Genomic DNA, 25,411 nt, shown 5'->3' with positions numbered 1-25,411 from the left:
GACCCCACACTCAGAGGCCCAGCCCCATCCCTCCTCTCGCAGGACCCCGTCACTGAAAGGGGAGCCGTCTTCCTAAAACAGAGATGGAGGAGGTGCTCCGACATCCAACCCACCTCCACCTCCAGAACCACCCCCGCCCCTATGCTGCAAGGCGGGCCCAGCCTGCTCCCATGTGCTGTCTGGGGCAATGGCAGAGCCTTCCTGTTGGTCTCCCTGACACCCTCCTGATCGCCTGGAATCTATCTCAGCCCTAAAGCCAGATGCGGGTGACGGGGGGACACACTGAAGTACAAGTCATAGATCTCCCCCTCCTCTGCTTCCAGCTTTCCCATCTCATGTCCTACCCCTCTCCCCATGTTCACACCCCTGTAGCCAAAAGGCCACACAGACATCCTAGGGGCCTCAGGGCCTTTGCATAGGCTTGCTCCTCTGCACTTTCCCTTAGATCTTGTCAGGGCTAACACCACCCTGTCTTCTAGTCTCTGCCCACTCCAGCTACCCCCTTATCTCTCCCACTCTCCTTTTCTCCCAGAGCCTGTATCATGGGACAAACCACAATGTGTTCACTGCTGGAACAGGTGCTCCACAGGAGCATGGGGGCTAGTCAGCTATACTTCCATGTGTCTGGGCCACTGCCTGCATGTCATAAACATGTGTTGAAAATTCAGATGAACTTAGCTGCTTTAAAACCCTGGATTCCCACCTACTTACAAGAGACTCAAATTCACGTCACTGGCCTTATGCCATTCAAGACCCTCCAGAATGTGATTCATACCCACCCATGGGTTTCATTTGCCACTCTGGCCTAGCTCTCCCCTCCCCTTAAAACTATCCTTCCTGCCCCTGCTGGGAGGCCCAGTGTGAAGGCCACCATCTTCCAGGGGCCTGGCCCAGACCCCTGCTAGGATTAACTCTGCTTCCCACCAGCTGGGCCCTGACTGCCCTGCCTGCACTCAAGGACTGGTCCTGATGCATCTGTACGGCCTCCAGGGATTAGCCCAGAGCAGGAGAAAGACCCAAGAACCCACAGATACTGATGGCGGGTGATGCCTCTTCTGTTTGAAATGCCATCCTGGCTGCTTACTCTCCTTTCTGGGCCTCAGGTCCAGGACACTCAATACCTGACAGAGGCCCTGCTCTCTGGACTTCCCATAGGCTCTTTAAAGGATGCAGAGGCTTCAGAGCCCTGCCAGTAGAGGGTGCTGCTGAGAAGCAGGGCAGAATCAATGGCTGCTTCTCAAGTGCACAGCAGGGGTGAAGAGGGTGCCCCCCCACACACACACAATGTAGAAAAGCCAGCTCCAATGTCATCTCCTCTCTGTGTCCTCTGGACACCTCCTTCAACACAACCTCAAACTCAATCGTTGCCTCCTCTGCACTCCCAGAAAATTCTACACAGGCCCCTCAGCACCAGCACTTGTCATCCTGGATTAGTCAATCCATAGCCTCCCCCCACTCCCCACCAACAGGACAGGGATGGTCCAGCACCCAGCTCTCAACATGCCTGATTTGAACTTAACATGCTGAGTATTTTCAGATTGACTTCCCTATTTTTGTTCATCTCTCCTCACTCTTCTGGCCTACATCCATGCAGCCTCACCCCCTTTGCGCTCCTCACTTCCAAGGCCCACCTCCAATGCCACCTCCTCTGTGGAGCCTTCCTGGATTCCCTCTACCAGGATAGTCTTGGAGATTGCAGAGCACTGTGTCCTTGCTCATTCTGAGCCCCGTTTATTCCTGAAGCAACTTGAGGATAAGACACAGACCTCCTTCACGGCTCCTGCCTGGTCAACACAGAGCAGAGCCAGGGACCCTGTGGGGCAGGCCTCGCCCAGCTTGGGTGCTGATACCTAGAAGAGGACAGAACTAGGTCAAGTGCAAGTGTGTTCTATGTGAAAAACAACATTCTGGTGACCTATGGTGGTATGGCAGGTCTGCCAGGAAGGGAACTCCTAAAAGACCACCAAATCAAGAGAAGGGAGGGGTTGCGCCGTCTGACCTCTGAGGTCCCTTCCAAGCCCAATGTTCCATGACTTCCCAGCCCCGCAGACCATTAACGCAAGTGGCCAAATGCCCAATGGGCAACAGTCCAGGTCTGGTCAGAGGGCACTTCCTGTCTCGCTGAGGGAAAGAGCGGGAGGAAGACTGATTCTTCAAGGCCAAGGCTTCAGGTGCAGCCTGGTTTCCAGGACCGGGTGGGCTCAGGCTTTGGGGATAAGAACTGGGCCTGGCTTAACTCAAACTGGGCCAGCCCCTACCCCCAGCACCCCCTCAGCTTCCAGCACGGGTATAATCCAGGCTCGGGGCAACTATCAACCCTAGCCAGAGTTGTGGAAGACCTGGCATCAGTGGGAAAGAGCTGGAAAAATGCATTTTCCCCTAAAGACTTGTAAAAAAAACTCAGATTTTTTTCTCTTTTACCCCAAGCTTTCACAGCTCTAAATATGCCACACTTAGTAATTTTACGAGCAAACCAAGCTATACATCACACGATTTTATGTTCCTAAATTAACAAAAGGACTTTAAATCTATATGGAGCTCTTAAAAAAAAAGCACTGCATCTATTTTTATTCCCTCACCTCCAAATTCCCTCTTCCCTTCTAATGTACTCCTTCCAAACCACCACCCCCCAAGCCTTCAAAATTTCTGACTGTGTAGCTAGACCACCATGGAGAGACAGTTCCATATAGGGATGAGAAACTGTTTTGCTGAGGATCCATCAGAGGGAAGCCCACTGCTCTTTGGGAAAGGCTACTTTAGGGAATATAAAAGTCAGATTTTTTTCCTTCTAAGTAGATTATGATAGGCTGTACCCTAGTAGATGAAGAGGCTACGTCTACCAACACAGTGTCACCAAAAATCTAAGAAGAATTAGAAGTCAACAGGTCCAAACAAGGCCTCTGTCTTCTTAGCTGCAAAATGCCAGGATAGACTGGATGGCTGGAGGGGCCCATTTGCACTTGACAGTGGAGAGAGAAGGAAGCACAGTCCACATCTGGAGGAAGATGGACAAGTGACATGGAGACATGGAGCACTGGCCTTGGAACCGAAGCCCACGTCCAGACACATCCATCACCGGCTCTGTGTCTGGGAGCTGGGTGGCCCTGGCCAGCTGCCCCTCCAACCCCCCACTTCCTCCTGCACAGAAGGAAGAGAACCATCATCCTTGGCCTCATTCTAGGGCAGGAATCCAGGTATCATAATGACTGCTCCGAGCGCTTGAAAGAAACTTCTCCTGACTTCAAGAGTCAGGAAGATAAGAAGCAGGAGAGTTTCCAATGGGGTGATATCAGATTCCCACCCATGAAGTAAGAACAACACATTTAAGCAAGAAAAAATCTTAATGAGAACCAAATTGAGCAGGGTGGAGGGGCATGGGGGGGTGGGAACCAGACCAAGCCCGGCAGAAAAGGGCTGGGCCGAAGCTGGGACAAAAGGGCTCCTGGCTTTCCCAGCCGACAGATGGAAATGTGGCAGCCCCTCCCCATTTCTCAGGGGTATCGGAAGATTAATTAGTGACTGCCTGGAAAGTGCTAGATGGGAGCTGAAATGCTTGTCCCCGCTGAGTATCTGAGCTGTAAATAAGCAGCTTTCTCAATCACAACTGAAATAGTAATGCTGTCCTTTTATCTGACTGAGATCCCATTAGACCCAACCTGCTCCCGGGGCAGGCCTGGGGTGGTTCCGGAGCCTGCCGAAAGCCCCAGGTTCTCATGACCCAGCAGCTTCCCAGGACAAGCAAGGGCTGGGCATGAGCTCGGTCACAGCTGGCAACTGCTCACACCCCCTCCTAGCTTCAGCTGCTGAAGAGACACCAGGGGACTTGAGAGCCAGCAGCTGGAGGTCAGTGATTCTGGCCTGTCCTCACCTTCAGCTGCCTTCCCCAGTCCGGGCGGGCCTGACCAGAGACCCACACCAGCCTCACATGAGGGCTTTCTGGAAGCAGTCTGGGGGTGTGAAAAATAAAATCTAGACAGCTCCCTCCCTACATGCCTCCTGGGTCAAGGTTCACTTCTTTGGGGTACCCCCCCCCCTTTGCCCCGCTCCAGGCAGGGGAGTACCAATGCTCTCTCTCGAAAGCAGGTCAAAGGCTGTGTAAAGATAGGCCCAGGCCAGGCTGACCCTTGGGAGGCAGCTGGGTAAAAGGGAAAATGTCCTGGGGAGCCCCAGTGTCTCCAAGGGTAGCCACCGGCAGGCTGTGTGGCTCTGGGCCAAGCCCCAGCCCTCTCTGGGCCTCAGTTTCCTCACTGACTGAGGATTCCAGTAGTGGACAGTCAATCTCTAGGGGAAACTGGGGTCACCCAGAGTTCAGCATGGGACTGGGGTGGGGTCAGATGACAGCTGAGGAGTCCTCCCTCACATCTCCAGGAACAAGATAAGGGGGCCAGCAGGGCGCCACCGCCAACACCAACGGCCAAATCCCTCCCTCACTCGTTCAACAAATATTTATTAAGCAGGGACTCTGGAGCCAGACTGCCTGGGGTCAGAGCCAGGCTGCACCAATTACTGCTTGCAGGACCTCAACCTCTGTGCCTCAGTTTCTTTAGCTGGCAAGTGGGATTAAATTAAAAACATGTCTGGTATGGAATGGGCACTATATAAGTAGTAGTCACTTCTTCCTCCTGGCTACTTTTATTTTTAATATTGTTATTATTGGTCTGGCGCTGAGCCAAGAATGAAGGACACACACACACACACACACACACACACACAGAGTCCCAGCCTGCCTGGAGCTCCAAGTCTGGTGGAGTTCAGGAAAAGGGGTCACTGGGCACCCCACACAGAAGTAAAGTCTGAGAAGATTAGGAGACCCCACTGACCCACTGGTCCCAGCTCCCTTCACAAGTGACCGAGCCTCCTTCCCCGACCAGTGAATGAGCACACAGAGACCAGACACTGTGTCACAGGGCCCAGGGGCCCAATCTAAAGACCTGAGTTCAAGTCCAGACTCAACCACTAAGAAGCCCTGTAACTTTCTGCAAATAATTCTGCCTTAATGATAATAATGACTGCAGCTATCACTTGCTAAGCATTAACTTTACCTTGGCCACCATCCTCAATGCCTTGCAAGGATTCCCTCCTTTTAATCTAACCAGAGGTCAGCAAACTTCCCCTGTCAAGAGCCAGGTAATAAATATTTTAAGCTTGGCAGGCCTGCTGTAGCAGCAGGAAGCCTGCCACAAACAATGCATAAAAGAATGGCCATGGTTGTGTGCCAGTAAAACTTTATTTACAAACACAGGCAGCAGGCAAGGAATTGCCAACCCCTACCTCACACTGATACTGGGGTGAACACAATTATGGATCCTACTTCACACAAGGGAAAATCGAGGCTCAGCTTAAGTCACCCAATGTCATGTCTTAGAAGAGGCAGAGCTGAACTTCAAACCTCCACTGCTCAGCCTTGGTCCTGTCACCGGTCAAACAGGAAGAGCAGTGCCTGGTGCCAGCCTGTGAGGCACCACTGGGGTAATGACTGGATGGGCAGGTTCTCACTCCTGGGACGGGATCTGGCTTCAGGGACCAAACCAGATCCCAGAGGCTGGAGGGCACCTGGCATTAGGCCTCCACAGGGCTCTGCCTCACCCCTAAGGCCACCAAGCCACAGCACCGGGACTGGCCAGCACAGGGGGGCAGCAGCCAGCTTCCTGTCCTAACTCACCGCTTCCACGCTGGGCAAATAAATCACTGTGCTCCTCTGAGCCTCAATTTCCTCCTTTGTGAACTGAGCAGGCACCAGCACCTGTCTCAGGGGGAGGGAGTGATTTACCAGTGAGATTTCCATGAAGCCCTTGCAAGGGGGCGGGGGGTTGGGGCTGACAATGGTCAAGAGAAGCAGGTCACGCCTTTACAATTATGGCTACTACCCTGAGAGGAGTTGACCGAAGCCCATGGAAGGCACAGTACTGGACCATGGGGATTCCCAGTTAAGCTTCTACACCAGCGATTTTCAACCAGTGTGCCGTAAGATTTTAAAAAACATGCAGTACCTGACTATTTAGTCAGGGGCACTGGCCTCTTTTCCCTTTGATTGTCAAATAAAAAATCACAACAGCCAATACAACAATAGTTGTCTGGTGTGAATGAATCAAAATTAGACCTACTTTTTTTTTGTCAGATCTCAAAGAATAAATTTTTTGATGTACTGCAGAATTTTAGTAATTACTTTATGTGTGCCATGAGATGAAAAAGGTTGAAAATCGCTGCTCTACATCATTACCTCAATATTATAAAGTACAACATCCTAGTAGGGGCATTAAAAAAAAAAAAAAAAAAACTCTAGTGGGAGACAAACCTCCCTCCGTAAGCGGAGACTGACTTAGGGCCTGACCTTCCACACTCCTGACTTCCCCTGACCTCCCTGGGGTCCACTCCTGCCACTGAAGGCTTACACCAGCCAGGACTGATTTCCCTTAATTGCTTTGAATTTCCTAGCCTGACACTTCCTCCTTTTCTTACCAAGCCTCCAGTGTAAATAGAAAATCGGTCACCTGATGAATAAATATGCGCCAGCAGCCACCCAATGGCAGGTGAAGTGGGGTGTAGATTACAAGCACCTGTGCTTTTAAGATGCCCTGTACTTAAGAAGATTCATTCTTGCCACAAACCTGTACTGAGTGTCTGCAAGTCAAGGCAAGGCAAGTGCACAGGAGGGCAGGGAGCGCTGCAGATACAAAGAGGAAAGGAAGGTCCCTGCTTTCCAACAGCTCACACTCCAGGAGGGAGGCTCACACTCCAGGGAAGCATGCCATAGCAGGAATGGTCAGCCACATCTTGGGTTCAAAGGGCCCTGGTGCAGTTCACCAGGCACTAGCTTCTGTGCATTGGGCTCTGAGCGAGGGAGGACTGGGCCCTGTGTTAGAACACAGCCCTTTGGTCAATTAGTGATTCTGGTTCTAATTTGGATGGGATCAGTTAAGGGCAGTGCGGAATGAGAAGTGCCTCTGGATTTGCATTTCCCACAGTGAAGGCAAAAGGGATGAAGAAAGTGGACACCCTGAAAATATTCTTCCTATAAAAGTAGTGTACACACTAAGCATGAAATGCAGACCGTGTCAGTTCCTGGGGAAGAGTGAGGGGACTCAAACAGCCACAAAGAAACTCAAAAAGAATAAATGCACAGATTTCACACAGAAGAGAGAGAAACCCTTTCCACACCCCCCCGCCACCCACCCCCGCCCCACCCCCACCCCAACCTCCTCCTCTTGCTCTCTCAACTTGGGGAAAACGTTTGCCCTAGTTCAGGGCAGCCAGGGCCAGATTCAGCAGAGCTGGGTCCTGCCCAGGCCCATTCCTTCCCCCCACGCTCCTCCCAGGGACTCCAGGGCCTCTGGGAGCCTCAGCCAAAGTCACAGGGGCTTCTGAACACAAAGCGAAAAAACCAAAACGTAACCCCCGGCCACATGCACCTTCCGCAGCAAAACAGTTCAGAAACAAACCTCCAAGGAAGCCCCTTCTGGAGAATTTTAGAAGCCCCAACACAAGAAGCCCAGGAACTTCCCCTCTTCTCCCTACAGCACCCTAATGTCTCCCCACCCTCAGATCCATGGATGCCCTAACTTCCACAGGAACTGTGTCAATGCTCAGGGAAGATGAACGTCTCAAAGGAAGGAAGGGAAAATAAAAACACAGCTCATTCCTAGAACAAGGTCTCATGCAGACCCGCCTTCCAGACCTGCAGGTCACATGGCCCCGCGGGAGCAGGCCTGGTGAGTTACTCCCGACCCAGGGGCCAGTGTGTGTGTGTGTGGGTGGGGTGGGGTGGTGACAGCGCTGAGGCGCGTAGGGCTCCAGGGATCACCAAGGCTCCTATCTCCCTCGCCAGAAATCCCTGGCTCGACAGCTTCCCTTCAGCCTACATGTAATTATTTTTAAGGTTTCAAAGTCCAAATACGGTGAATTCAAGAGAGCGCCCCCTAACACCTTGCTATCACCCTCTCCGTTCCCCTTTGGGCTGCAAGCACGACTTGCCCCGAAACAGAAAGTTACTGGGCAGGCTTCTGTCAGCGCGCAAGAAGGTTAGGAAAACAGGAAGCCACGCCAACCACCCTCCTGAGTTTCCCCTGGCCCCCTCCTCCGACCTCGGAAGGCACAGAACCTTCCAGGGATCCTCGGGCAGGAAGAGGGGCATGGGGGGGGGGGCGGGTTCGCCACGCTCCCGCAGAGACCAAACAAGGGACTGGGTGGAGGGAGAATAAAATAAGACCCGGGACTGGGGACCAGGAGTGGTCGCACGCCACCCGATCGCGTCGGCCTGCAGGAAAGTAACTTCATACCCGGTGCTTAATTCACCTCGCAAGGCTCGCTGAGCTGGCCGCGGCAGCCGCCCCGCAGCCGGCTCCCGGCAGACAAAAGGAGCGAGACGCGCAACCCCTGGCGGCGGCGCGGTGGGGGTGGTGGGTGGGTGGGCGCTCCCCATCGCACGTAGCACACACACGGGCGGCTGGACAGCTGCTGGAGCAGCCGGGGCCTCGAGCGCCCACCCGGACCCACCGCGCTAATCCAGGCTGAGGGGAGTCAGGTGGGGTGGCGATCCGGGACCCACCGGCGCCGCGCCGGACCTGGGGAGGCGCACAGCTCGCTTACCTGGTAAGTAATACAGAGGCGGCTTCAATCCAAACATGATTAAAATTAGAATTCCATAGTGGTCAGAGAGGGATGAAGAAGGGGGGTAAAATCTTAAAATCCAGCAGTGAAACAAAAAGCGCCGTCCAAGCCACGGCGCTCAAAAATGTCCAAAACAATCAAATAAAAGGCAAAAAAGCGATCCCGACAGAGACGGGGAAAAAAATCAGTTTCTTTAAAAAATTTTTTTCCTTCCTAAGATGATCAAAAGGCTCTATCGGCCAGCGCCCCGGCAATTTCGGCCACCTTGGCCCTGGCAGATCCACAATGAGGTAATTGACGACCAAGGACGGGCCGGAGCCTCCACGGCTGCCCGGTGTCTTCGCCGCGTGTGTATTTTCTGCCTTTTGGACTTGAGATGCAAATAAAAAAAGGAGGGGGGCGCACAGCCGAGGGAAGCAGGCGGGAGAACGGAGAGAAGCGCGAGAAAAATAAAGGGGGGAGTGAGGGTGATGAAATTGGGGGGTAAAGATCTTCAGGGATTACTCATTTGAAAGAAAAATGAGAGGGAAAAAAAAGCAGCCCCCAAGACTGCGAGTAGCAATCTCTCTTCCATTCAGCCACTTGAATGTCAAGGGCGAGGGTCAAGGGACCTGTTTCCAACAGGGTTTCACGTTCAGAACCAGAAGGAAAAAGGAAGGGGGGGGGGGGCAGAAGGGGTATCTCTTGTTGCCAAGGAGAACTCGGCTTTGTTTTCGTTTCCCCTTAGCTACTGGGTGAGGAGGGGCGCGGTGGGGGGAAGAGGAGGAGGGGGCAAGCAGGAGAGGGAAGAGGAGAAAATTAATACCCAAACAGCCAAGAAGTACCGAGGGGGAGATTTCTTCTCGTAAATAAAAGAGGCAGCGATTGCAAACAAGTCTCGGGCAGGAGAAAGCAGGCCGAGGAGCCGACTCCCCCCTCTCTCTCGCCACCCCCCCCCTTTGGTTATCTCTTTGGCCCTTCGTCCCACCACTGACTCAGAGGGCAGGGGTGGGGGAAGGAGAAAACTCGCGGGGGGCCCGGGCGCCCAGGCAGAAGGAGCAGGAGAGTGGGGAAGCAAGAGCGCACGGCGGCGGAGCGCCCCTCGATCAATTTTCATGCAAGAATCATTATCGGTAAATTGGAAAGCTGGCTGCCTGACAGCAGATTTGTCTCCCCTAATGAAAGCGAAAGGGTAGGGGCGCAGCGGCGGGCGGTTGCAGGCGGCGGCGGCGGCGGCTCCTTCCGTCTCTACGCGACATCTTCCAAGAGCTCCATGCTTCGCAGGGCGATAATAATAGTTTCACTTGTGAGCTTCCCCCGGCGCAGCCGCCCAGTAGACCGGGAGCAGGACGCAGGGAGCAGGGCTCCCCTCTCCAAGCCCGGGGAGGGTGCTGCTGCTGCTGGCGGCGGGGTGCTCCCCTCTGCCCTAAAGGGTGGGCCGCTTGTAAACAGTGGGCGGCTGCGGGCGCCGCCGGTTCCCGCTCCGGCTGCCCAATTCCGCGCTCTGGCTGCCCGCCCGCCCGTCCGTTCTCCCTTCCTTCCCACCCACGTCTGACAGCTGCGGGAGCGGGGAGTTCAATTGCCGCCGGGGCCTGGGAAGAGGATCCCCAAATCTTGCTGGGGGTTCAGGCCCGCCTTTTGTGAAACCCACACGGGGCAGCGGAAACGCACACACCGGCGTACCAGGGGGTGAGCTCCTAAGGCCAGTGGTTTCTCACCTTTTCCTCTCAACCCTCACTCCCCACCCCTTAAAAATCCCTCTTGCAAGTGTAATCAAATGCTTGATACCATCTCCCACACTCCCTGCACTGGTGCATTATCAGATCCGGGAAGGCATGCTTCCAGGCAAATAGACCTAATAAATGCTATTACTGGGATTCTGCAAGCCCCGGCTGCACCATAGTAACGAGAGCCTTAGCTAATTTGGTTTAAGAAAACGATCAGCTGCACGGAGTGTGTGAGTGAGTATGGAGCCTGTATCTCTCCTCCCCACGCCGCCTCTCTTTCACACCAGTTCAAGAAGGCCCCATGTGATAATTCCCCAAATCGAAGGGGAAAAAACCCTGCCGCCAAACGCCAAACCACATCCTGTGCGCTCATTGTCCAGACCAGCGATTTTAAAGAGACAGGGTCCATTTACCCACGCCTGCGCGGGGGCGCGCGCGCACACGCTCGCTGCGAAGCTGCCTCTTGATGTGACAATTTATTTTCAAGCCCTTTTTACCTTCTTAAGGGCCCCTGTGTGGCACAACCAGAGGAATCGTGACTTGGTGACACTAAAGGGTCACCTTTGACTCCAGATACATTCGTCATGGTTGAGGAACAGACCTGAGCCAGCAGGTACACACGGCGGGACACCGCGGTCACGCCAGGCTTGGAATCCTGCCAACGCTTCCCAGCCACTGCGTAAATCAGGGGTCCCCAGGCAGCAGCCCGGGGTCCCTGCTAAACGCGGCGGCTTCAGATGGCAACTGAACTCCCAGAATATGATACGCTAGGGTAGAGTTCCGGAGGGCAAACTGGAGATGGGGGAATCCAGAGTGCCTTCTGACCCTTCCCTGCCACTCACCCCCGCCCCCCGCCTGAAAAATCTTAAATAGGCTGGGCGGAGCTTTGGGAGCTAAGGGAGGGGTGGCGCTCCTCGCCGCCGCCACCAACGGCTGGGTGGGTGCAGCTCGCAGGCAGCTGCGTTCTCAGCCGGCTGGGCCGCTCGGGGGTGCGAGAAGCATCTTTTAATCCCCACCCTGCCCCCGCTTCGCTCGGCCCGGAGTCCCCTCCCCGCAGGCGGCGGAGCGCGCGCGCGGTTACCCTGGAGGATGTGAGGCTGTTGACCTGCAGGAAACGGGCTGCTCTGGGCCGCCCGCTCCCACCTCCAGCATCTGGCCGCTCCGCCCTGCGCGGACCCCGGAGGTCGCGCCCGGCCTTCGGTGGCGACGGCCCTTTGTTTCCGGGGCTGCGTGGCGGCGCTCTCGGCGCTCCCCGCACCTCCCACTGCGCCGGTGGCCGACGGCAGCCTTGCGAGGGAGATCGCGGCCCCTGCGGCGGGTCGAGGTTCAGGACCTGCCCGCCCACCCCCATCCTGGCCGGCCTACGCTTCAACCCCGCTTTCTCCTCCCATATATTTGTCACTCATTTATCACCCGCATACTTGATAATCTGCGTTCCTCTGGCAGTGGGGGACACCGGGGAGCGCAGCTGACGACAGGGTGAGCTGCGGCCCACCCCCATAATCCCTCATAAACTTGGAAACCTATGCTCCTACCTGAAGAAAAAACAAAACAAAGCACTTTTTTAAGGATACTAAACTATCAGTTTCTGTTGTCATTCTTTTATTGGTTTTTAATTCTCCAGGATTACACGAACAGTAGTAATTAATACTAAACCTTCCTCTACTGTATATGCTAATGGCAGGAGCCATAAAAATTAATTTGCAAACATGTCATTATACAATAGCTGTACAGGCAATAAGCCTATAATTATGGGCCAATCACAGGCAGGGTACAGAGGGAGGGTGCTCCCCAATCTGCTGGGTACCCCCCTCCTCTGCTAAAGTGGGGAAGATGATGCCAAAAGGAGCCTGCCTTCTGGGAGCCTCCTGTGGGGAATGCACCCAGCTGGGTGGGGGGTAGGGGAAGGACAGGGAAAGATGGTAAAAGGGGTTTCTAGTCTTCAATTCTAATTGACCTGGCTTCTATGCAAGATCTCCTGGAGACAGACACTCCTGGGCCCTCCTGGATTGAGATTGTGGGAGAGGCAACCAGAGACTGGGAGAGCTCCCAGGCCTGTCTCGCTTGGTGGTGGGTGAGAATAAGAGTGAGAGTGGAAGAAGAGGGGACCCCACCCTTTGGGCCAGCGCTGGCTTATCTTTGCTTCCCTGTCAAAGGCAAACATCTCCCCCATAAGTATTTGAATGTCTGTATCAAATTATCTCCAAGTGCGCAAGCCAAGCCCTAATTGCTGTTAGCCACGCCCTTGGGAAGGAGGTACACTGTAAGATTCTAGTGATGCCTAAGCCTCCTTTTGGCCCTGGGGCTGGGAGACTCAAAGTAGGTTAGTGATATTTCCTGGTGACAGGGATGTTTGTAAAGGAGGAAAATAATGAGATCCACTATGGGAGGGTAGCTATACCACAGCTCCCGACCCGATGCCAAAACAGCTGAAAAATATAAAGCTGCCTCTACCATGCCAAACAGCCTGCTTAACGGCTGACTCTCCACTGAATGGCTAGGTTGTTTGCCATAATGTGGCTGAACGGGGAGCTGGAGGGGTTTTCCCTTTCCCACTGGCCCTTGTGGCTTGGCTGTAGTTTTTGGAAACCATCACTATGACCATTCATTCCCAGGGGTGCCACTCCTCCTTGGAGGGTGCCTATGGCCTGGCTGGGGGTGGGAGGGACAGCCAGTCTGGGCCACACCCAGCTCAGCTGCCAATGTCCAGGTAAGAAGGGCAGTGCTCTTCTGGGGCTTTCGCCCTGGTGGGTTTCTGTGCAAGAACAGGATGTTTCTCTCCACCCGCTTCTCTCTTAGAATCTAGTCTCAAAATACCTTCTTCTCAGCTCACCTCTGGGGAGGAGTTGGACATCTTGAAAAAGGCACTCAGAGCCCCCAGTGCCCTTCTTAAGGGTGGGGCCACCACGGGGCAAACTTGTCCCTCAAGTTCCCTGAGAGACCCTTCCCTGCCCATGCTACACATCAGCTCAGGGTCAGAGGCAAGCTCTAGGCCATGATCTGGTCAGTGGAAAGAAAAGAAAATCTGTTTCATCTCTCAATGGGAAAACAAACTGTGAACTCGCTGCTTCCCAGGAGCACCGGGGCCCAGTAGATCCCAACCCTGAAGATGCAGGGGGGCCCCTCCTTCCCTTCCCTCCCCAGCTACTCCTTCCAAATGGAGGGGCACCAGACTCCCTCTAGTGGGGCTGCTGTTGCCTCAGCACAGAGACAGCCCATTGGGCCAAGAGCATCTGAACACAAAAACAGCCTCCTAGCACATGCTGAGATCACTGAGACTGGACTGGTCGGGTGCAGCATGGGGCACCTGGCTCCAGCCTCTGTGCCTGCTGGCACTCTTGGTGACCATCCAGGCCAGGCTGAGACCTCACCTGGAGAGGTCACTGCTCCCCAAGGATTCCAGGAAAGGGAGGAGAGGGGATGCTAGGAGGTCATATGGCTAACCTGAAATGCTCCTTTGGGTCAGCCCCTCCATTTCCCTCTTCAGGTTAATCATGCCAGCTGATGCTTCCTGAGTGCTCAGTCTGCACCAGTTGCTGTTCTAAGCATTTTTCACAGATAACTCATTGGATCCTCATGACAGCCCTGTTCAAGGTCATCATCAGGAGTTCCATCTTCTAGATGAAGCACAGAGAGGTAAAGCACCTTGCTGAAGGGCACACAGCCAGGTGGTAGAGATGGAGTTTGAACCTGAGCTGGTTCCAGAGTCCATGTTCATAACCATCAGCTTGGAGTCAAACAGACCAGAGCTCAAATTCCAGCTGGGCCCCTATCCTCTGTGTGCCCTCTGGCAGTGACATCACCATTTTGATCATTAGTTTCCTCAGCTGGAAAACAGGATGAAATCACTCCTGCATTCCAGAAAGTCGAGGGTGTGTAACCCCTCCAGTGCCTGGCATAGAGTAAGGACTCCATAAATGCAGCTGTAATGACTTCTGTGTTTTGGATAATGGCGATAATAGCGGTAATAGCAGCTACCATGGACAAGGCCTCAGTCCACCACTGTTCCATCCTCCATGCTTTTTCTTGCCTGGGACTTGCCCCCACTGCATGCAGCAGAACTACAATGATCATCCCCCACTACGTAAACGAACATGCTGAGGCCTCAAGAAGTGAATCACTGGCCCTGACTGGGGGAGCTCAGGTGGTTAGAGCCTTGTCCCAATACACCAAGGTTGTCAGCTTGATACCCGGTCAGGGCATGTACAAGAATCAACCAATGAATGCAACAATAAGTGGAACAGCAAACTTATGTCTCTCTCCCTCTCTCTCAAATCAAAGAAATAAAAAAAAAAAAAAAAGAAGTGAATTACTGATCCAAGGGCACATAGGGAGGGGAGGGGACACACCCGCCCTCTCCTACCCCCACCCCATCTGGCTCCAGTCCTTAGGTGACTGGACAGTGTGGAATGTTTGAAGTCTGAAGATAAGCAAGTCTGAGGTCAGAAAAAAAAAAAGGGGAACCTCTGTCAGGACACACCTCAGTGACATCTGCATTCCCAGGTTTTGTTTCCATCTTTGCATCATATGTTTACTTTTGCTTTCCTATTAGCCAGTGGCTCCAGGGTGTGCTGTCCTGTCTCAGGCCTCCTGAGTCCCCCTCCAACTGCCCTTGTATAGGGGGTTGAATGGTGACCTGCCAAAACATACGTCCTCCTGGAACCTGTGAATGTGACCTTATTTGGAAAAGCTGTCTGTGCAGATATAATTAAGGACCATGAGATGAGATCATCCTAGATTATCAGGATGGGGCCTAAATCTATTGACAAGTATCCTTATAAGGAGAGAAGGCAAACAAGGGGAAAGGCCATGTAGAGAGAGAGGCAGAGGTTAGAGTGATGTAGCCACAAGCCAAGGAATGCCTGGAGCCACCAGGAGCTGGAAGAGGCAGGAAGGATCTCTCCTAGAGCCTTCACAGGGAGCATGGTGGCCCTACAGACACCTCATTCCAGATTTCTGGCCTCCAAAACCGAGAAAAAATGCATTTCTGATGTTTCAAGCCACCAGTTTACAGTAATTTGTTACAGCATTCACAGGAAACTAATACAGCCTGTCACTTCCATAAAAATGGAATGCCCTCTGTCCTGCCAACCCCGGGTGACCTTGGGTGTTGTCCAAGGCTGGACACCACAGGCCTCAAGCCAGCTGGGTCAATCTCTATAGCAAGGGCTTGAATGAAGATGAAGTGTCCACGGTCCTTGGACAGCTGTGTGTTCAAGACGCCCATCATCCATGAAGCTGAAGTCAACACCACACTGAGATGGGAGGGCTTTCTGGTGATCTGCTCACCTTCCCCTGACCCTGTGACCCACATTTGCTGGCTGGGGTTTGGGCTGCAGGAGGTCATCAGGTAGGGCCATCTGCTCGAGGGAATGGCCAGCCTTGCTGGATTAAGGCCAGTTCTGCTGGCCTTCTGCATCTGGCCCCCCTAGTATGGAGCAATAATAATAAATAACTTCAAACCCTGGTGGTGAGCTTTTCACCAAATCTGTTTTCCTTTCCTTGTGGGCTCATACCCTGAATACATTTCTCAGCCTTGCAGGAAGATGTGTAGGGCCTGATAACCAAGTTCTGACCAAGAGATTGTGGTGGAAGGAATAAGACACTTCCAGGCCTGGCCCAGGAAAATCTCCTGCCTGAACTTCCTTTTTCTTCTTCCACATCTGCCCACCTGATATTAGCTCCCAGGATGACCCTGAATCCATGCATAGAAGACGCAGGACCTGCATCAATCCCCCAAATGTTGAGAGCAGAGGCTCCTGCCCCAGCCCCACACACCTACTATGTATTATGTGGGTACTGGATTGAGAAAGAATTACCTACTGTGTAACTTCTATTGTGAGTTGTATAAAATGTAATTTCCACTATGATGAGCCTTTGTTACAGTAGCCAAGTTAGCTTCACACACCTACCAAAAAGACCCTTTTTACAGATGTTACTTAAGGCCTAGCACAGTGCTGGATGCTTTACATACATTATCTTATTTCCTCCTCACAACTTTTCAGATGGGCAAACTGACGTCCAGAAGTAAAATGACTTGCCCAAGGTCACAGAGTAAAAGCATAGATTTAAACTGAGACCCTGTATTTTAAACTGCTTTCTATGGTACCCCTCTCATCTCCCTCCTGGAGGAGTTGGCAAAGAGGCTTTAGCCCAGAAACCCTTTTTAATTAAAAGCAAAACAAACAAACAAAGAAAAAGCCCAGGAAGGGCAAGAACATTGGATGCTGCGCTCTATGCATAGAACTGACCTTCATTTTGGGTCTGGTCTGCCACTGGAGCGGGCTGCCAGCAAGCTCAGAATTTGGGAACTCTTCAAAATAATGGCTTTACAAGACATAAGCAGCGATACGGTCAAAGCGTTTCCTTCCTGTGGGCTGCACGAATGCCAGAGAAATCAGACAGAGATTGTGTCTGGGATTGCCAGGGCCATGTAGCTCATCGCTGGGAAGGGCCTCTCTGCCTGTCCTTGCATGCCTCCTGGGAGGCCAGCGGCCACTTCTGGAGGCAATCTTTTCATAATCTCAGACAGCTCTGGTTGTCAAGGTTCTGCTTTGTGCAGAGCCAACACAGGCCTGGCACACAGCTGTCGAAAAACACTGAGCAAGGTCTCCCCAGGGAGAGAAAATGTAGGCGTCGATGCAGCTCCCCCAGTCCTGGACAGGCTGGGCGGCACCTTCTGTGGACACAGTGACAGCCTGTGTGTGGCCTGCCTGCTCAGATCTTGCTCCAGGCCACTGTCCCACTCTGCTGCCCGGGGGCAAGCCGACAAGGCTTTCTTCTCCCCTGCCTGTGCCTGCACACGGGGGATCAGGCGAAGGCCTATTCAAGGGAAGAAGGCCTTTGTGAGCGGGGCTTCCCAGCGGCTGCTGGTGTCTGCTGGGGAAGAAGTGACTACAAGGACATAATTACCCATTTGTGGATGACACACAGATCTCCCTGTCTACCCCTGGGCCTAACTGCTTCAGGTCTGTGCAGCCCTCTGGCCGACAAGTTGTGGTTCTTGAAAGGTGGCTTCGTGCCTGCTTTTCCTCTCACGCTGGGCACGACGTTTCAGTGTGATAGAATCAGAGTGGGGAGCCCAGGGCCCCTTTTTATCCTTCTCTGCCCTTACTTGCAAAGAAATCCTGGGTCAGCCCCGCCACTTCCTTCCCTTCTGCATCTCCCTTGCCCACTCTCTCCCTGCTGTCCTGCATGGCCTGAGAGCTGTCCTTCCTCTCTCCTCTAATAGGTCATGCCTGAACTAAAGGGGTTCCTGTCCCCAGTGCAAGACATTCTCCCCAGAACATAGTGCTTTTGTCCAGTTGTTTTCAAGGCATGGGTGTGGCAGGGGTTTCTCACCCTCAGCAAAATTAACTTTTGGACCAGATAGCTCTTTGCTGTGCAGCTGCCCTGTGCACTGCAGGATGTTTAGCAGCATCCCTAGCCTTGACCCACTGGATGCCAGCAGCACACCCAAGTTGTAGCCACACAAATGTCTCCAGCATGGCCAAACTCTCCCTCGGTGGAAGGGGGAAATATTGCCCCCACTAAGAGCCACTGATGTAGCATAGCGATTTTTAGCCTTTTTCATCTCATAGCACACAAACTGGTAAATTCTGTGGCACACCAACAAATATAGTTTTTGCCAATCTGACACCCCCCCAAAAAAGGTATATAACTTTAGTTCATTTATACCAGGTGGCTTTTGTTATGTTGGCTGTTGTCATTTTTTCACTTGACAATTTAAGGGAAAAGAGGTCAGTGCTCCTGACTAAATAGTCAGGTACTGCATGTTTTAAAAATTCTTGCGGCACACCAGTGTGCCTGCCGGGGCACACTGGTTGAAAGTTGCTGGTGTAGCATAAAGGATCTAGCTAGTACACTGAGTGACTTAGTTTTAGACCTAGCTCTACCACTGGCCTTGGGCAAACAGCTGCCCTCTCTTGGCTCCAATTTTACCATATAAAAAAACAGAGGGGATGCCCTGACTGATGTGGCTCAGTTGGTTGGGTGTTGCTCCAGAAAGCAAAAGGTCACTGGTTCAATTCCTGGTCAGGGCACCTGCCTGGGTTGTGGGTTCGGTCCCTGGTTGTGGCCCGTATGAGAGCCAACCAATCAATGTCTCTCTCTCTCTCTCTCTCGCTTGCTCTCTCTCTCCCTCTCTCTCCCCCCCCTTCTCCTCTCTGTAAAAATAAATAAATAAAATCTTTTTTAAAAAATTAGAGGGGATGAATAAAGGTGCTGTGGTCTTCCAGTCTGATTTTCTGCCACTGCTTAGAACCAATGGTTCCAAAGTAGAGATGAGCTTATCATTCAGGAAACAGGATCAGATGGGAAAGAATCCAGTGATGCTGTATTGCTCATATGGACACAAGAGGGGAGGGGCCAACATGTCAAGTAGGCAACCTTGGTGTTTTGGGCCTCTCAGTGTCTCTCCATTTTCTCCACAGTCTTTCTCTCCAACCTAAACAAAACCTGCTCTGGGAAAAGTGTCAGTCAATTATTACACTGTAGCATGATTTATCCCCACCTACTATCTTCATAGAGCTAGGCTATAGCCCTGGCGGGAGCCACCTCATGGCTCACTGGAACAGCTCTAGATGCGTGTGGGAAAGGCAGGACAAAAGAGCCACTCTGCCCCTTGGGCTAAAACTGTGGTTTCAATTTCATAACATCATGTGATGAGGTGAACTTCCGGGTGCCCTGTGTTAACAGTCCGTTTCAACAGCTACCATGGGGGAGGAAACAACATCAGTCAAGAGCTGGAGCTGGGAGGAGGTATGTGACTCAGATGAACTGTGATAAAGAGGTGGGTCCACTAGGGCCACCAACAAACCAAGTGCCAAGTGACCAGGTCCCCAAGGCCTCACAACCTTCGATTCCCTGACAGCACTGGACAAACACGAGCTTGTGTTGAGCTCAACAGAGCACCATGGCTGGAACATTCTCAGTTGGTGATCACAGTCCTGACCCATGTGTCCCGAAGACAGGATTTCCAGTTGTCTGCGGGGGCAGATTATCCTAAAATCAGCTCCGCTTCAGCTTTTAATTGGGAGGTAGGATGACCATTCCTGGAGCAGAGGGAGCATACACCTGTTTTGTTCAGTAGAGTGGGAGGCATATGGGTTTGGGAGAGGGCACTGGGTCCCAGCACAGCTTCACCCCACAGCACAGGTGCAGCATAGCCGTGGCCTTCTCTGGCCTTCAGTCTCCTCCTTGGTAGGGTGCTTGGGCTAAATGCTCCCCCAGGCCTTCCAGCTCCACAAGCCCATGCTTAATAAAACTCAGACACACCATCTGCTCACTCTGACATTTAAGGAACCGAACAGGTTTCCAAAGAGAAAGCTGCCCCATGCAGCTCGCTTTTCCTCCTTTGCCTGCTGATCATGGTGGGTTCACACTCTCCCCGCGTCCTGGTCCTGACTAGAAAAACACACACACACAATCACACACATACAGCTACCTCCTGCCCACCGCCTAAAGGCCAAACATGGGGGAAGCTAGCTGATGCCCTAGTAAAACTCTGGACAAACTGACTCCCTTCTGGGCCTCGCACCCTCCAGCTAGGGGACAAGGCATGCATTTATGGACATGTCTCCGAACTTCACAATTCAGTTGCCGCTGACTTGTCTTTCCCACTTGTTCAGCTCTTCTTCAGAGGCAGGGAGTGAGAACAGCTACTCCCTTTACAGATGGGGAAACTGAGCTCCAGAAGTGAAAGGCAGGCCTGAGGTCACATAAGTGACAAGCAGGGAGGCAGGGATATCACCCCTGGCAGAATACGTGCGTGTGGAGTGTTCTATGTCATTCGAGGCAAGTTCCCGCAGCACTGCTAATCCACATGACCCCCGTCTCTGTCCTGCAGATGGCCCTTCACTGGTGGAGGGGACCTTGCCTCTCACAAAAGATGCTAAAGGAATGGGATCTCAGGCCTCCTCAGCTGCCAGATGCAGAACTTGGACTCTACATGCAGTGCCGTTAGCCTCGCTGTGTCTAGCGAGTGGCTTACAATTGTGGGCACTTGGGGCCAGGCCAAAGTGCTGGGAGATGGGGGAGACATTCCGAGCCAGATGAGACCCAGCCAAACTCTGGAAGTTGTTTTAAATTTTTCCAAGACCTGAACCCTGGTGGTGGGGATATGGTCAGACTGATGGTGCCTGAGAGACGCAGCCAAGGGTCCAAAGAGGCCCACTCCGTGACTTCCTTCAACTGCTCAGGTCCTGCTTCCATCTGGGCTCCACAGAAGGAGAACCTGGGGAAGCCCCAGGATTTGGCATTCCATGTTGGCTGAATCTCAGCAGACCCCGTCCCTTAAGCTGCCCTCTTGCTGACCCCTGGTGGGGTCAACTGATTTTCAGACTTCTTCTCTGCTGGTCTCTCCGGGATGCTGGACTTGGCTGCCTGCTCCTGCCCTGACCACTGGACACAGTGGCTCCTTGCCACTCTGTATGCAAAGCATGGATGTACTTCTCATGCTCTGTCCCCTGCCCCCTTTCACTGCTCCCCCCACACCACCCTGTTTGGAGAAGTGCACTGGACTTCCTGTTTTTCATAATGGCCTAGCCTATAAAATCAACCCAAAAAGTTGGATAAAAATGTCCCCTGATCTTCTTAAAAGGACCAATGGCTGACAAGACTATAAGGAATTACCAGGCCAGAGGAACAGGGAAAGTGGAACCTCTAGAGCTAACCTCGCACAGATGCTTCATTGACCCCAGGGGCTTCATCTATGGATCCCGTCAAGTTTGAACTTAAATTTTTATGGCAATGAAGGTCAAAGGGGACAGAGAGCAAAGCCTGAGGCCTCTGTACAAGTTGGGGGGGTCTAAGAGGAGACCCTCCCCCATAATAAGCTTGGGTCCCAGAGAACTACCCACTCAGGCAGGGAGAGTGAAAGGGGAGCCAGCCAGCCCTTGTGCAGAAGACAGGATTGTAGTCTCTAGTGCTGCTCCAGGAACATCAAGCCCTGAAGTGGATTAGGAAGGTTCCCAAGTGAGAGTGTCTCTAGGCACCAGCCAGAAACAAATACAAGTCCTCCTGAAGGAAAGTACCTTCGTTCGGGGCTTTGAATTATGCCCGCAAATTTCTCCCCCAAATATAATGGCCAGCACCAAGTGAAATCCATACTTCCTGGTTGAAAGTCAGCAGTAACAATAGCCGATACAAGCAGATCTTCAGAGACTCCCGAGGTGGGAATCATCTGTCGGCTGGGATAAAGAAATAAAAGACAAGCCGGAAGGGATCTGCAGCGAAGAAGAAACCACATCCAGAGAAGCGGCACAGTCTAACATCTCACCAGAATGTGATCTCCTCCGAGGGCTCCCTGCCTGCTCACCACTATGTCCCCTAGAACCACGCCCAGCCCACAGTAGGAGTGCGGTAGGTTTGTGGACTCGTTAAACAGGCACACTGGACTTGAGGCCTTCAAGGAGGTGTCCATGCAGCATTCAGTCTGTTCCAGGTGAGCCCGGTGACTCATTCTACTCAGCGAGCAGATAGGTGAGAGGAGGTGATTAACTCCAAATTTCCCTCCAATGTGACATTTCTCTGTGCGAAGGCAGGTGCTAATGAACAAACCAACCCAGCCACAGAACGGCTTCCACAGTGGAAAAAAACAACCCAGAGGTGTAATGACTGCTGCAGAAAGCTGAATCCTTTAGGCCAAAACAAGCACCCCCCACCCACTGCTATAATTTTGAGTTATCCGTTCTTTATTACAACTCATGGCCTTGGCTCTCAAAGCCTCTACCAGGGATTCTTTCTGTGGGGGCAATTTTGGTGCCTGCAATTAGCTGAACAGGCATCTTTTGTCCCTGCGAAAGCACTCAATTGCAGGTGTAATTAGGTTCCCTCACCCCTGAAATCTGCAGAGAGTCCCCCGCCTTGACTAACTGCACCCACAATTAAGTGCTTATGGGCATGTGGCTGGAGCCGGCAAACATGTGCACTGGCTAATGGCGGGGGCACCAAGCAGGCTTTCAAAAATAGACACTGTGTTGGAGAAATCCAGCCTTTTTGCATTTGTTGTTCAAACGACTCTGTCCAGCTGGGAATAATGAGAAAAGACAAACACGCCAATTAGGCTAGGTCCATACATAAATAAACCACACAGCTCCTTAATTAAGCCACTTACAGGAGTGGGCAAGGCAGTGAGGAGGAGGAAGGAGAGCGACGCCCCGCATGCTAGGGAGGCCATTTTGGCCAAGATAGCAGCACCAGGTGGGAGGTCTAGATCCACCGGTGTGGGCTGTTGGCCACTTCAGCCCAGGGATACTGGTGGGCCTGGGGGCAGAACTGGGAGCTGGAGGAGGGTTGGTGGGGGTGGGGAGGGGGAGGGGAGACCTTCCCACCACGGGGTGAGAGGGAAGTTGGGTTAGGGAAGGCAGTACAGGGGCTTAAATCCTGCATCCATGGGCCAGCACTATGGGACGGAGGGGGCCTGCTTCCTTTGTCCTTCCCTACAAGCTGGCTCAGCCTGGCACAGGACCTCATCCCTGAAAGCAGCCACATCTGCTCTGTCCTCCTTTGCCCCCAGGGGCCTGGGAGGGTGGTGAAGTCCAAAAGCAACCCCTCTGCCTGCTTCCAAGGCCAGCTCCCTCAAGGTGCGTTCAGCAAAGAACCAGACCTCTGCCAAGCTTCCCCAGCTGCAAATGGTACCAACGCCACGCAGATACGCCAGGGATGAGGCCAGTGTGTGCCAGGGGTGAACGGCCAGGAGGGATGGAGGGTAATTCCTGTATCTCTGCCTGCCTCCCACCCCCAACATACACTTTCTGAGGTCCGTGCCATGCTGCTGTATTGTTTCACAACAATAAAACCCAGCAGATTCTAGTTGTGGTAATCAGGCGAGGGAGAAAAGCTGCCTGTTCCCTCACCCCCCAGTAGGGCTGCTGAAAGCTACTTGCCTTTTGCAAAGCTCAGCAGTCCTGGCGGGAAGTAAAGGGCAAAGGCAATATTTAGGTAATTAAAACCCATTGCTGGCAGGCCAGCCGGGTGGCCACAGGTGGCTCCGGGACAGACCAGCAACGGTTCAGAGTGGCCTGTGTGCCTTCTCTCCACCCTTCCAGCTGTGGCTGAGGGAGATGAGTGGCCTGGGAGGCAGGCAGGTGACTTCAAGAAAATGCCACCCTGAGCAGAATCAGATTCAAGCCTGTGATTCTGGTTCTACAATCCCTGTAAGACGGAACCTCAGCCTGCCTCGGCCCCCCTTGCCCCGCCTCTCTGCCTCACGCCTCACCTCGACTCCAGCTGCGACAGCCCCCCATGGCCTCTTCCTGAACAGGCTGTGCCCTCTGCCTGGAACTCTCTCTTACTCCGGATATCCGCAGGGTCCCTCCACCCCTCCCTCTGTTCATCGCCTTCTGGGAAAGACCCTCCCTGACTGCCCCGTCAAAAGAACGCTTCACACAGCGCGCTCCCCTCACTCAACCGTGGGCTTTCTGTAGCACCTAATCCCTGAATTTACTTGCGCCTGACATTTCTGTGTCTGGTTCATCTTTCTCTATGGTGCTTCAGTGGGCTTCTCCACCGCCGGGGCAGCGGTGCTGGAAAGTGAATGAATGAATGATGCCCAGGTTGTATACAAAGAAACCCAGAGCACAGCCTTGGAAGGGGTGGGGTGGCGCTGGGCTATCATCCAGCCTGGGAATGCGTTTCTGGAAGCTTCTGAGGATTGGGGATCCCCGCTCCATGGGAGCCAGAGTTGGAAGGTGTTCCTGCCTGCAGCCCTCCCCCAGCTTTCAGGCCCCAGGGGGTCCCTGGGCATCCGAGGTGACCACAGGTCTGTCTGGCCAGGCAGTGTGTGACTCCTCACTTAGCCTTTGAATACTGAAACCTTGACTTGACACCAGGCATCACTGAGCTCCCTGGTGCAGAACCTCGCTCCTCTGTCTGACCCACCCCCTGCCCCCGCCTCTGAGCAGATGCCTGTGAAAACCAAAACCAAGATCAGTTCCTCTTCACAAAGGCCAGACCTCAGTGATCTGTTGTCACGGGGACAGTGGGAGCGTGGACCACTGCGGCGCACATATAACCTAAAGCCCCAATTTTAGGTCCTGCATCACCTGATCAAAGGCTGCCTGGAGCTGCTGCTGAGCCTCCAGATGAGCAGGCTAGAGTTTCACCCCCACTTCATTCTGTCACCTCGGCTTTAAAGGGCCTTCCCCCACCAGGTGATGGGCAAAGGGCCGGTCCTGCCCACCTGTTGGGATGGGATGGGATGGGTCCTGCTGGCTAGAGGCACACTGACTGCTTTAGGCCTCCCTCACCTCTCTGTTCTCCAACTTTCTGGGGCAGGTGCCCTATGCACAGCACATTTCGTCCCTCACTGGCCCACCACCATGCCAGGTCTTGAGTTTCTGGAGCCTTCCCCTGTTGTGACTAATGAGCAGCCTTGAACAGTGGTCTTCCCTCTGCCTGTGAGGTAGCTGAGCCAACCGTGCCTGCCTCTCCTAGGAAGTCCCAAAGCTCCACACCCTTTCTCCCAAGTCCACTTTCCCTGGTCCTTGCAAGGTGGCGCTGGGTCACTTCTTTTCGGTTGCAGGAAACAGGTGAGATGGGCCATTCTAGGCCAGGCAGCCACCTGGGAGGGGTAGGCACCTGGAGCCCAGGTGGCCTGGTTCAAGCCCCGCTGCCACTCAGGGATTGTGACCTCTCTCTACCTTAGATTCCTCCCATAACTGTATGTGGAAGACGGAGCTGCTACCTGCAAAGAGTGTAGAACATTTTAGGCCTCTAGTAAGGCTCTCACATTCCATGATTCATAAGGTGTGGTGAATGTCCCCATGTCACAGACACGTCCCTGCCTGACTGTCAATGCTAGGAAGCATGTCTTTTATTTGTCAAGTGGCAGACATCTTGGAGACACCCCCCTTCCCTGGGAATGGCTCAGCGCCCAGGCTTCGGAAAGGGGCCTGCCTCCTCCACCCCATGCAGCCAACTCCACCAGCAGTAAACCAAGAGAGGGTTCTGCTTCTGCTTTTTCAAAGTAGCCCCATCTCAACCTTGTCAGCCCACTTCCCTAAAGGAAACAAGCCAGTGAGGCCTCACTGAGAACTCGGAACTTTCTGGCCTTCAGCCAAACCCACGGGAGCTTGGCTGGTGACCTGGCCAATCCT

At 53.2% G+C, this 25,411-nt stretch overlaps 1 protein-coding gene and 1 long non-coding RNA gene across 5 annotated transcripts in view; one reads left to right on the top strand and one right to left on the bottom strand.

The window, feature by feature from the left end:
* The window catches only part of GSE1 (Gse1 coiled-coil protein), a 107,627-nt gene extending 98,382 nt beyond the window's left edge, over positions 1 to 9,245 (bottom strand). For all 4 annotated transcript variants that reach the window (XM_090260930.1, XM_090260934.1, XM_090260932.1 and 1 more), the window contains exon 1: positions 8,587 to 9,245. In XM_090260930.1, coding sequence (XP_090117056.1) covers positions 8,587 to 8,623 — 37 coding nt within the window. In that variant the 5' untranslated portion in view covers positions 8,624 to 9,245. The remainder of the gene's footprint in view (positions 1 to 8,586) is intronic.
* LOC149994317 (uncharacterized) lies at positions 8,172 to 11,866 on the top strand. Its single transcript, XR_016507829.1, has 3 exons — positions 8,172 to 8,589; positions 8,826 to 8,897; positions 10,820 to 11,866. It is a non-coding gene; the product is annotated as an uncharacterized LOC149994317 (long non-coding RNA).
* The last annotated feature ends 13,545 nt before the right edge of the window (positions 11,867 to 25,411 follow it).

The sequence above is a fragment of the Furipterus horrens genome, unplaced genomic scaffold (genome assembly GCF_987537825.1).
Source record: "Furipterus horrens unplaced genomic scaffold, mFurHor1.1.pri manual_scaffold_13, whole genome shotgun sequence".
Taxonomy (NCBI): Eukaryota; Metazoa; Chordata; class Mammalia; order Chiroptera; family Furipteridae; genus Furipterus; species Furipterus horrens.
This window is presented reverse-complemented; position numbering and strand designations above follow the sequence as displayed.